Below are 12743 nucleotides of genomic sequence, written 5' to 3' on the forward strand. Positions count from 1 at the left end.
GATTCGGATACAGATATCAAATATCTGTTTACCTGCATATTTTTTTAAATGATTTACAGTTTTTAATTTGTTTATTTAAATAATGAATATTGATACAATTACTAATGATGTGTTATATATTATTTGTAGATATTAATTTTTTTAATTTTATATATATTTGACATACAAAAAATTTATTTTTTTAAACTCTTAATATTTTTGTATTAATTATGTCTAAATAAAATATTATAATTCGTTTAAAATTCAATTAACATTTGTTTAAGATCCGATACTCTATCTGAAAATTATTCGTATCCGTTTAGTTAATATGGTATTAAATTTTACTGTCTGTCCAATATTTGTATCTGAATCTGTATCCGAACTAAAAATATAAATCCGGATGTGGGTTGAGCATAATCGGGTCCGTATCCGATCCATCTTCACCCCTACCTATAGTTAATTTCAGCTTAATGGAGTATATAGTCATATAGCCTCATTTTTGTATCTGTGGCTTCATTGGAGTGACTCGTTGATTGGCAACTTTGACGCACTAGCCTAGGAAGCTTCATGTGGGTAGCCTCGTGTCATGGGTATCCCTCATGGGTTCTATAAGCCCCTAGTGGAGGCTACACCATGTAACCTCCCTTCAAGCTTCCAAATCATATTTGTGACCGTCGTAGTCTTCTTCGATCGTATTTAGCCGCTCATATGTTTTCTCTTCCTTGTGGACGGTTTGATGTTTTGTTGTGTGCCCTCATGGTTGGGGTCATCGGAGCAATAATCTCCATGACCATCAACCATGGAGTTTTAGGATGACTGTTGTTGGCCACTCCAACCAACAAATCTGTCTCTTTCTTCCCTCGACTTCCTCTACCTTTCAGTGTCATCCTCCATTTTTCGACCGCGTGACGGAGAAGTTAGTGGTGGTTATCGTGGCTTCCATTGAGGAAAGGGAGTTGTACTCGATTCTATCGATGGGTGAGCATTATGGTGGGTCAGAAGTATGGTCCAACCCTTTTGTGTGGCTCAACCTAAATTGAATATGGTTTGGTTGGGTGAGCATTGGGTTTGGGCCAAGAGAGGGCCCAACCGATGGCCTATATGTGGGTTGTGACTAACAGCTCAACCCAATATGGTTTGGGGTTGGGCCGAACCATTTGTTTAGTGTTGTGAGCTGCATGTCTTAGGCTTGATTTTGGCCAAAGTTAATTACATGTTAACTTTAGAAGATTTATATATTGCATAATTAAAATATAAATTTATTTATGAATAAAGGTGAAGATCTTTATTTGGATTAGAGATTTGAGTTATTCCACTTGGACCACAGATGAGTGGATTAACTCACGTATTTAAAATCTTATATTTCGCACTATAATTCCATTGTTTTACATTTGTGAAATATGATACTTTGTGTCATACTCTACTTCATGCAATAATATAGTTCACAAAATGTTAATCTTCGTGTATTACAATTTTTCGTGCAAATAGCAAATATTAATTATGAGTAGCTAACAAAACGTTCACTATGAGTAGGTAGGACTTTAAGAACAAACCGAAACTAGATATTTTTCGTGTATCTCCTTATGGTGACTCAAATCTACCTTAGAAGTCCAAAAAAGACCCATTTCTAATCAGCCTATAATCCATTTAGATGACCCTGGCAAGGTAAGAGAACGGTCTCATGCTAAACTATAAATCTTTCTAAGATGACTCTTAACTCTATGGTTATTAAAAAAAAAAAAAAACCAATGTGCATTTATCCTAATAACTATAACTGGATTAGCTACGAGGAAAAAATTTCGAGCATCATCTCGTGGTGATTTTCGAGTTGATGCAAATCTAATTCACAGGCACAAACCCAAAATAAGAAATATGACATTTAATGAGATCAAAAAATTCTGCATAATGAAACTAGTTTGTCACTCATATTATCATTACTTATGCTTTATTATTCACGTTATGAAAATGTTGGTTATTATTGTTAAATATTGAATTTTGCTTTTTAAGCATGCCTCACGGATTCTAGTTTTTACTAGCTTTGGATGCAATCACCTACTAAGCTAAAGTTGTTAGCTCATCAAACTCTATTAATATTTTAGATGCTAATAGACATAGGGAATAAACATGGTGCATTAGGACTCTTTGTCTCCACTTAGGATTTGTTTTACCGTTTACTTGCATTAGTTGTTTCAATATTATTTTGAGAGATATTTGTTATCTAAATTGAACCTCCTTATTTCAACGAGGGTTTTTATTTAATTAAGTTAGAGTTATTAAGTTACATTGAGTTTCTTTTCTATTGAGGATTTGGAAAGTTAATGTCAATGCTTCGTGTACTCCAATCTATTAGGGTATATGGCAGGTCATGATTCTGATTTCGGATCATGATAGAGATAATCCAATTTCACTCCTCTCATATACATTAGGTAGAACTTTTTGAACTATGTGAAGAAAAAAAATAAAGATATGTCATCTTTTAAACTTTTACAGAATTTTCAAAATTGGCATGTAGATGAAGACATGTGCTGCAGTATTATGAATCTGGAAATTGAAGTTACTCCAACAATAATTGATTCCCATTCATCAATGAAGATTAAGGTTTTAAAGGATTGTAGGCAACAGTTGGTTGGACAAAGGGCCATGTAACACTTAGGCGCTAGACAGGTGCCTAGACGGCCGCCTAGAATTCAAGACAGTTCAAAAATAAACAAACAAATTACAATAGTTAAAGAAAAAAAGGAACAATCAAAAAAAATAAATTAATCCCTCTTGTTAAGAGCATAAATTAATCCCTCTTGTTATGGCAATTTTGAATTTCAAGGTCAACCTACATACTGAAATATGATACGAGATGCTAAGGCGACCACCTAAGCGGAGCGTAGTCATAGGTGATTAGGCAAAAGTTTTTCAAAACAATGATGGAGATAAAGAATGAACAAACATACCATAGCAATATCAATGCTAGTCACACGAAGTAGTTCATCAGGACAAACAAGAAAACCAAATAGAACCCACTCCCGATATGATGTGACATTAGCCAAGTCTTGAGCCCTCTGATAGCAAATAACAAAAAACAATAAGAAACTAGAGATTTTAATCATGTTAGGCATTAATATGGAAAACATAATCAACATAATCATCATAACACATTAATAGCAAACCAACCATGGGATGAGCTGAGTTCGTCAGTATGTCAGGATAACGAGGGTGAAATGGACTTAGAAACCCCTCATTTCGTAGCTTTTTTGTATCAGTTGAAAGGAAAATAATGGGTCCTACAGCTTCCAGTACCTGAAGAAAGAAAGAATGGTGAGGTCAGTGCACAAAAGAAGAAATTGAGAATATTACTGCAAGCATTGCAAAGGGCAAAGTAAAGGTGCCACTGAGAGATAACAATGAATCAGGGTAAGCACAAAGGGAGAACATGTCATGTTCTGAAGCATATAAGTCAATGATCTAAACTACTATTGGAGGGTCAACGAAATTTCAAAGTTAGTTGGTACTTGATAGTCTAACATAACTTTTCAAGAGAGCAGGTTTTCAGGCAACATAATATATGTAATTGCATGGCTTGGCATAGGATACTATATTAGGTGTTCCAGCAGAAGAAAATGCATATTCCGAAGATTCACAATAATAACTTCTTTAACTAACCAAAAGAATTGTCAAAATATTTTTTCAGAACCTCAAAATTATACCCTTTTAACTCACAACACAAAAACCAATACTGATCCTCTCATAGTTGAATTATTTGCCTTGCCTTAATGTAAATGGACAGACTACCATAATGAGTTATGCAAACAATAGGCCGAAACCAACAAAAATGTAACTCCTATAGAGGAATTTAGAAAAGAATGTTGTTAGAATATAAAAGATAAAAACCATTATTCTCTAACAACTTAAGTTTTTAGAGTAGTTAGTGAGTTAATATGATATTAGTGCAGGATAAGCTAAGCTCAAATCCCACCAAGCTTGCCTTGCTAATCGAATATTAGTGCAGGAACCACCAACTCATGTTTATCAAATTAATCATCTTTAAAGAAATTGAAAACAATAATCAGTATTTTATTTGTTCAGCAGATTAGCACTTATGAAAAATCCATAAATTAGCTCTACAAAGTACAAACAAAGGATCAAAACATTATTGATGCAGGATATGAGTGGGCAAAAACATATAGTTCAGCAATATCATGTGTATAACATTGATATCAAAACTAGTAAAGGATAGCAGTATGACTTCTCCGATGCGAGGACTGACGAAGTTGAGGTCATCTTGCAACCCTTTGACAGGTGGATCATAAGAGTCCACAAACTGAACTAATCTGCAAATCAGGAAAATTAGGTAAGTAAAGCAACAAAGGAGAGCATGCTAATAAAGAAAATACTGTTCTTACTACGAGATGCATCATAGAACAATTTCACACAATTAAGTTATGGATCAAACACGACAGGGTGATCCCTCAGATGATATCCACTGCACTCTAATTGGCAAATCATAAATATTTGGAAATGCTTCTCGTTAGGCAATAAACACCTTATTCCACTCAGAAGAAGAAAGGGGGAAGATCATTGTCAGTAGACGAACCCACTACTATGCATTTTTGCCAGAAATTTTTTCTGCTTAAATATCTATGTGGGTTACTGTTAAAAATATTGACCGGTATATATCTGACAAATTGTGGTCATCTGAAAGCCTTGTTAAATGGGAAGGTTGGTAAAGATTACCCAGGATATATCTAGATTCTAGAATGTCCCAATAATACTTCCAATTAAGTTCTAGCAAAATTTATGAAAATATCAGCATCCTCTCTGTTATCATAATTTAAAAGTACTAAGTACTGATTATTGAACAGCCTGATAGGTATCTAAGATATCAAGGATCACATATCAAAACATCTTTCCTCCTTCCAGTGTCTAGTGAAATACTCTAGCGTCTGGAATCTCCTAATAAATCAAAAGGATAAGGAATGCTACTAATCTACTTATTTGATATGAGCAAGTAGCGATGAAGAAACCAACAGATCATCTCTAAAACATGTTACAGTAGCAATTTAATGAAATTTATGAAAAATGCTTCAGAAAACTTGCATATTGTACCAAAATGCACTTAATACATTTGCATAAGGATGTGTTTGAGAAATAACTTTCCTACCGATGATAAAACTCACAATCTCGACCACTTTTTAGCATGCTGTGCAAGATGTTATACACCTGCAGCATCATTTTTCTTGGTATCTGTATGAGCAATCAGTTCAAATATATGAGCATGTGATCATCAGAATAGCTAGTAAAATATTGCTTCAAAAATATAGCGCATACAACAAAAATAAAAGAGATTTACCTTGTCAGAGAAAAGATTTACTCGGACAAATGAACAGAAGAGGTCCATAAAAGCATGCAGGATCAAAGAATTTTGATGGGGCTGCAAAGAATAGAACTATCTTCTTCACAAATGATTAAAAGTTAAGTACTCAGGCAACATAAAGAAAACTGAATTGGACTATAAAGAAATTATCTTACCAGCAATGTGATAACTGTACTACTCAAGTCCAAGATGAGTCGCAATGCTTGTTCCCGAAATGCCATTAAATCAAGAAGCAGCTAACAGGAAGAGAAATTGAAAGAACATTGACCACATTTCACAAGGCAGTTATAACCACATTGTTGAAATACTAAGATAGTTTATACTTTATAGTGAAGAAAGGATCTGCATAACATATTAATGGTTCACAAAATCCTCCGATAGTGAGTACCAGAGAACTATTTTGTTGGGCTTTTGGAAATGAATGCAGCATCAGCTAATATATAAATGTGAATGACACAGACAGATCAAAAGATCAGTTGTAAAAGCTGCCAAATTTCACTTGAAACCTTCTCATTTGTGATTTGTACTCTATTGATGCAATAGAATTTCAATAATCAAATATAGATCTCACAACAGATATGAAAGAAAGGGGTGCATATCTTCATTCTTTAATCAAAAATTTTACATATCAAAAATAACAGAAATGCATATATTCTGATGGCAAAAGTCCTATAAGGACAAGACAAGAGAAAACCCTAGGGGTTATGGGAGGTAAGGTTTAACTTTTGCAAACAGAAAGGGGCAAAATAAAACCTTCAATAGCTTCTCCAGTCCAAGAAAGAAAAACAGAGGTAGAGATAGAAGCATGCCATTATATCAACAAGGCATCAGGTTTTCATATCAAAAGAGAAGAGAAAGAAGATTAGAGAGTTAATGACTGAAATTGGGGAAGGAAGAGTACAACCACCTGACTGAAAATATAGAATAATAAATATCTTCCTAAAAATCCTCAAGATTTATAATTTCGTAGTGACATAGATGAAGAGTCTTTAATAGAACATGTTCTGGTGAATAATTGAGTTAACAGGAACAAAGAAACAATAAGGGCATAAAAAGACTGAAGTATTAATCCTATATATGTGCATGAAAGGAATAGAACAGTAATAGGCACATTATATACCATGATCCACGGCTCTAGGATTTGAAGATAAGCTTCTGCATTCTCATTCAAGGCATCAAGAGCAACCTTATCAACCTGAAAGATACTGCAGTTATCAAGCAAGACTTAGTAATCATGAAGGAAGCTCATTCCAGACAGAAATGATCTTACTCTTTCAAGCTGAAGTTTGTTTGGATGCTCTGGGAACTTCTTAGACACAAGTATGCATAGTTTTGGAAAGTTGGGTATTATGCCAGCTTTCCAGAAGGAATCTGAAAATGTATGTGAAGCCAGATCTGGGTAATCAAGAACATTGTTTAGTCTGTACATTTTGGTTAATAAACCTTCTGCGACTTTTGAAAGTTGAACCACCCATTCCATTTGGAGAGCTTTTTGGACACTTCCAGAACCTGGAGGTCCGTCCGTACTCATATGCTTCCAGCTTGTAGATGTTGAAGGGGAAGAATCTTCAACATTTAGGTACTCTGACCATCTAGACATGCTGTCCGATTTTATGGATCTAGGAGAAGAGTCCTGACTAGAGAAAAACTGTCTAGGCCTTGCCATGACTCAATACTGCAAGCATAAGTCTTTCATCAAATGGTGAAATATTTCAGCATTTTAGGATGTCCAAAAATATTGATTCACAGAATATATTTAACAAAAACGACTAGAGTATAAATTGTCATGAAAAAAGATAACAATCTCAGACTCAATTCTATGGTACAAGAGCTATAGAAATGTGCTGGGGCACATGTCACGAACCAGCTTGCTAGCACGGCTTGGCCTGTGCTGGCAAAGGTGTCTTTGCAACCTTGTTGAATAAAAGGATAAAATGAAACTAAACATAAAGTTCTACACTGATCTTATGAAAATGAAATAAATTCTTGGAATTTTATCTCCTATGTCGCTGTACTACTGTTACCGTTTCCAATATCCAATATTTGGAGGAGTCACATATTGTAGTTTCACAAAGAAAATGTAGCTTCCCAATTTTCATGTATTTTTTGTAATTTGGTTAAAACAGTAGGGGAAATTTACAGTCAAAATCAAAAAGAAAAATCACCTCAAATGATCAATTTACACATATCTACATGATCTTCCTAACAATTAAATGGCAATTAACAAATTTCCTCTTTCTGGTTTCAACTTTTAAGCTAAGAAGTTGAGGGAAAATCCAACTTTTCCCAATTTTAAGTTTTTAACAAGCATCAGAATTCATAATTTGAGAATTTCGAATGAGATGACTGTTGAATTCTTGAAAAGTACAATTATGTAATCTTTCCTTCAATTAGTCACCAACTTTAAATTTTCTCAATTTTTTCATGATTTTTTTCTTTGTCTTCGAAAAGTAGAATGTTGATTTGTTTCCAAAGTTCGAGACGAATCTCACTCCTAGATGCAAATCTACAAATTCTTAGCCTCCCCCCATCCAAACAATGGAAATCAGGATTCTATGGGAGTTCACTTTAGCACTTTGGGTTATAGATACACTAACATGGAAATCCTTTAACATACGTAGTGCTAGCAAAGGGACTCCACATAAGTGCTTGAACAGTGAGTAAAAGTTTTAAGGCCACTCTTGGCCATTAACCTGTAATTGTTAAAAACAACATATAAAAGGTTAATCATTGCCCTGGTTCAAAAGGAGTTACTTAGGCTCAATTTGGGGGAATGTGAGCACTATCATGGCAAGGTTGGCATAACATAGACACAGAGCAGACTCGTTAAGGGTCAAGTTACATGACAAGTAACCAACTCATCTATAAATGGATCAACTTGGATGGTATGGCTAATGTCTGGTAAACAGATAAATCAAATTTTAGATATTTTCTCAGACTGTGCCAAGATAAACTATCAAGATATCTTGTGTTTGATCCAAAACAACTTGTTGGTAGACCCTTCTATTCTCATGCATAATCAATATAACAAATTTACAATGCAACATATTTGGGCAACAGGTCTAGCCAATTGTAAGGCCTTATTCATGCAAGCATGCCTACGAAAGTTGTGCCTCTTAATAGCATAGAAGTAAGCTAGAATGGGACCTTAATGAGAAGAAGTCTTGCTCAAATTTCCTAATCCATAGTTTAAATAAGTTCTAAGAGAATATAGCTATATGATGTAACTCCAATAAGAAGCATATGGATATGAAGAAATATAATGAGGTAGACAGATCAACACCAAGCCAAGGGATCTTGAGATTCCATTTCCACTCCAAGTGCCTTTTTGAATTAGCACAATAAGATAAACAGTAGGAATGGGAAACTTGTTGCTTAGTTAATCATGTAGGTGGTCGGCGGAAGAAACATGATTTTCTAAGCAGTTGCAAAGGATATGAAGCTTAAAAGATTGAGAAAACGGGAAAGTCCACTACTAACTCGATCATAACATACCATAATCTCTAAAGCGATCAAAGTGAATTGAAGCGAATTAAATCACTCTGCATATTCCTTGCAACCGGCGCCTACACTATGTAAATGCAACTAGAGATTCTTGATATCTACATCAGTTTCACCAGAGAAAAAGAAAAATCTACGCATTTCTCCACTTCACAGTGCTACACTTGACACATTAGGCTCTCGGGATTACAGCTTACTACACTGGGGCATCCGTTGTTGCTATCTGGGTTGTAATTTCACGAATTAAGATCAAAATTGCACGTCGTTCTCAGATTTAGCCACGCGGGAGATGGACTCTTAACGGGAATCAAGAAATCAAGAACAACGAAGAGAACGAAATGAATACTTCAAACAGGGACATAGATTTGGACGCAGAGTTCACCTGGATGGAAGCAGAATCCTCGTATACAGCAAGAAGCACGCCTCCCTGTCGCCGTCGACCCTCGAGATCTACAGATCTAGAGTAGCGGAATCGGGATCTCACGACAGTTGAGGCAATGGAGACGAAGTAGACGAGGAGAGAGAGTAGGGGTGAATGGAAGCGTCGCCGATAAAGTTATTCCGGGTTTTGGAATTTCTTTTTACTGTCGTGTAAAAATATAAAACGGAGTAGATTGTATGGATCCACTCATGTGTGAATTCGATCTATTATCCAAACTTTGGTTGCCACGTATGAATATATGTCGTAAATTCCTTTTGGAGGTTGCAGACGATCGGTTCTCTAGATTAAAGACGGATCCGTTACTCGGATTTATTTTATCTTTGCTTGTTCTTGACTCCGAAGCATTTGATGTGCGCGTCAGGACGTGCTTAGTGGAGACTGGAGTGGTGGGGACCGGAATATCGGATCGTAGAGAATGGATGGATCCGGATTCGGATCCGAATCCGACCCGTAGGTATTGGGATTTGGATCTAAATACCCCGATCCTGATAAGTATAGTTTTTGGCCAAACTAACTCTATTTTAAAATTTATTTACCAAAATAGGTAATACCTAAACTTTAATACCAAAATTGGTCTATTTTACTATAGCTCTAACTAAAGCGCTCAATTGTTAAGTATTTTCTAATTAAAGACCTTCTTAGACTAAGAGATATGAAAGTATTATCTAAAGCGTTTCAATAAAAATATTGATAAAATTAGCATTTTACTTGAGAAAATGCTTATCTTCTCAGTTTTTTAAGCGTTTTACTTAGGCTATAATAAAGTAGACTCATCTTGATATTTAAGTTTCGGGCTGATCTATTTTGGTAAATATATTAAAAAATATATCTATTTTGGTCAACAACTCCTTAAAGAATTGAGAAGTTATGACAATGAACACATAATACTTACAATATATGTACAGTATTGAGGAGTTGAAGCTATATATCTCGCCCCTTAGGTATTTACGAGTTAGATCTAGATACTTCAATCGTAACTCAATATTTAGGAGTTAGATCAAACTATGTTTAATGTCGATTCAATTAGCACCTGTTAATTCTATTGGAAGCAAAAAAGAATTAAATTGACATAAATCTGATACATTTAACAATAGCTAGGATTCAATGCATGCTAAGATGAAATTCAAAATATGGTTAAAGAGAAATGTCATTAACATGCACGATTCTTTCAAAGTGAAAGCATCTAAAATCTAAATTTTTATATGTCAAATGCAACTAAGATTATATTTATTGATGGAGGTTAAGGGCATAGTTATATAAAAGCTATGATATATAGAAAATTATAAAATATAATAATCTATATATTTGCCTTATCCTTCTTTGTATAAGGATCATCATCAGTTGGACATTAAGTTGTTTGTACATAAGATTAAGAGATTTATTATTAAAAACACACCGATTAGTATTGCTTATTTATAGATGTGCATTCTTGAGAAGTATAGTTATAAAATTTTATATTAAAAGGCTTGGAAGGAAAAATAAAAGATTATTGCAAACATATTCGATGATTGGATTGATTCTTATAATCAATTGTCATCATTTATGCATGTATTCTAATATAAAATTCTGGTACAGTTGTTGTGTGGGATAAAGCTATTTGAGCGAACCAAATAAGAAGATTCTTAAATGTATCTTTGGTCATTTGATCCTTCCATCAAGAGAATTAATTATTATAGATTGGTGTTAAAGTATTAAGAAAAACACGCATTTATGAAAAATATAAAGAGATTTTGCCTATTACATCACTATTGGATTAGAATGATGGTGTATTCTCTCTTACTTTTGTTATGGTAAAAAGTATGAATACTTTAATAACCAAATAAAAATAATATAGAAATACATAATAATAATAATAATAATAATAATAATAATAATACGAATAATAATGTACTTCTCCTTAGCCTTTTTAATATCGAAATCCTATTAGGAAATATAAAAGATACTACATCGTATATCTTTAAGTTTTATTTCCTCGTATATACACGCTACAATAGTGAGAAAAAATAAAGAAGAGAGAAGTCCTACACATTAGAGAGAGAGCGAGAGAAAATGCGACCTCAACGGTGATGGTAGTATGCTCGGTATTGCTACAGCAATGGGTTAAAGGCAAAAGGGAGAGAAGAAAGAAGATTTAGAGAAAAAAAAATTATATCTGTTATGTTTATGTGATTTCGAGTGTGCTAGCATGATTAGCTAGATGAGTGTCACTATTAGAATATAAAATATTAAAGACCATTATTCTGTAACAGTTTAAACGTTTAGAGTAGTTGGTGAGTTAACATAGTATCAGAACTAGAGATTATGGGTATAATATCCATATTTGTTTAAAATATATAAAAGTCCACCAATTTAAATTAAATCAACTTTTTGAGTCCGTCAAACTATCTTAGCTAAAAGTGAGGGAAAGTGTTGAAATATAACATATTAAAGAATAATGTTATATAACAACAAAGTAATTGGTGAATTAACAGCCACACTAGCAACACTTTATTGAGAGCTATGTCATAAAAATCGATAATGTATCACAGATAGCAAGCCCACTAATTTTGCTACAATTAGTATTATAAAAAACAAATATTTATAGCAATGTGTGAATTTATTTATTTTTAACATTTTTATATAGTATATATAGGCAAACCTAAAGGATATCCAACTCTTTCTTAGATTGTTACTAACTAGGTCGATGATAAACACCAGGTTGAGTGTAAGCTCTGATCTCTATAATATTAAAAGCTAGTTAAGCTCTGATTTCTATAATATTAAAGAGGGTATAAGAAAGACGTAATACTCGATGGTGAAGCGTCTAGTAAATGAACACTTTGCCCAATTCGAGTCACAATAAGCACGTAATTTTAAGTTATTATGAAAGAAAAATAATAATCCTTGGCCTACTGCACTCTTAAGGTATCAAACCACTCGAAAATTCGCTTCCATATGCTGCTTCGTTGGTTGATGCATGAATCAACTTAATACATAAGCCAATGTAATATCTAGCCTTAAGATAGTCAAATATATCAAGTGACAAACTAGTCTTCTATAGTCATTCAGATCTTTAAGCAATTCTCCTTTATCTAAAAATTTTAGCTCTTTCTCCATTGGAGTGTCAATTGAGACAACACCCAAAAGCTTTGTGTCTTTAATAATTTTCAGCGTATATTTGCGCTGTGACATCAAGATTCCATTTCATTAATAGAAGCCTAATTGCAACAGCTAATTAACCTTCTAAAAAACTATGATGAAGGTAGCTCTAATCTGAAGACTAACTCTATTACAAAGCTAAGTTTGTCTAAATCAAAAATTATAATTAAAGATTAGTATTTACGCTTCTGCAATAATATTTTTTTATAATTTCAGTCGTAATTTTGAAGGAGAAAATATTTTTTTGTTATGCATGCATGTCACATCAGTTCATTTGGCAAGTTAGGAGTACAATTGTTGATTTTTTTTTATTTGGCT

The 12743-nt window shown here is 33.7% G+C and overlaps 1 protein-coding gene across 1 annotated transcript in view; it reads right to left on the bottom strand.

The window, feature by feature from the left end:
• LOC140777623 (probable protein NAP1) overlaps positions 1-9388 on the bottom strand; it is a 31896-nt gene extending 22508 nt beyond the window's left edge. The window contains exons 1-9 of the mRNA XM_073121855.1: positions 9228-9388; positions 6615-7019; positions 6465-6539; positions 5500-5580; positions 5321-5401; positions 5132-5214; positions 4217-4301; positions 3145-3270; positions 2925-3032 (exon numbers count right to left, since the gene is read on the bottom strand). Coding sequence (XP_072977956.1) covers positions 2925-3032; positions 3145-3270; positions 4217-4301; positions 5132-5214; positions 5321-5401; positions 5500-5580; positions 6465-6539; positions 6615-7010 — 1035 coding nt within the window. The 5' untranslated portion in view covers positions 7011-7019; positions 9228-9388. The remainder of the gene's footprint in view (positions 1-2924; positions 3033-3144; positions 3271-4216; positions 4302-5131; positions 5215-5320; positions 5402-5499; positions 5581-6464; positions 6540-6614; positions 7020-9227) is intronic.
• Between the last annotated feature and the right edge of the window lie 3355 nt (positions 9389-12743).

Source organism: Typha angustifolia, chromosome 2, assembly GCF_048772165.1.
Source record: "Typha angustifolia cultivar Huaian chromosome 2, ASM4877216v1, whole genome shotgun sequence".
Lineage (NCBI taxonomy): Eukaryota > Viridiplantae > Streptophyta > Magnoliopsida > Poales > Typhaceae > Typha > Typha angustifolia.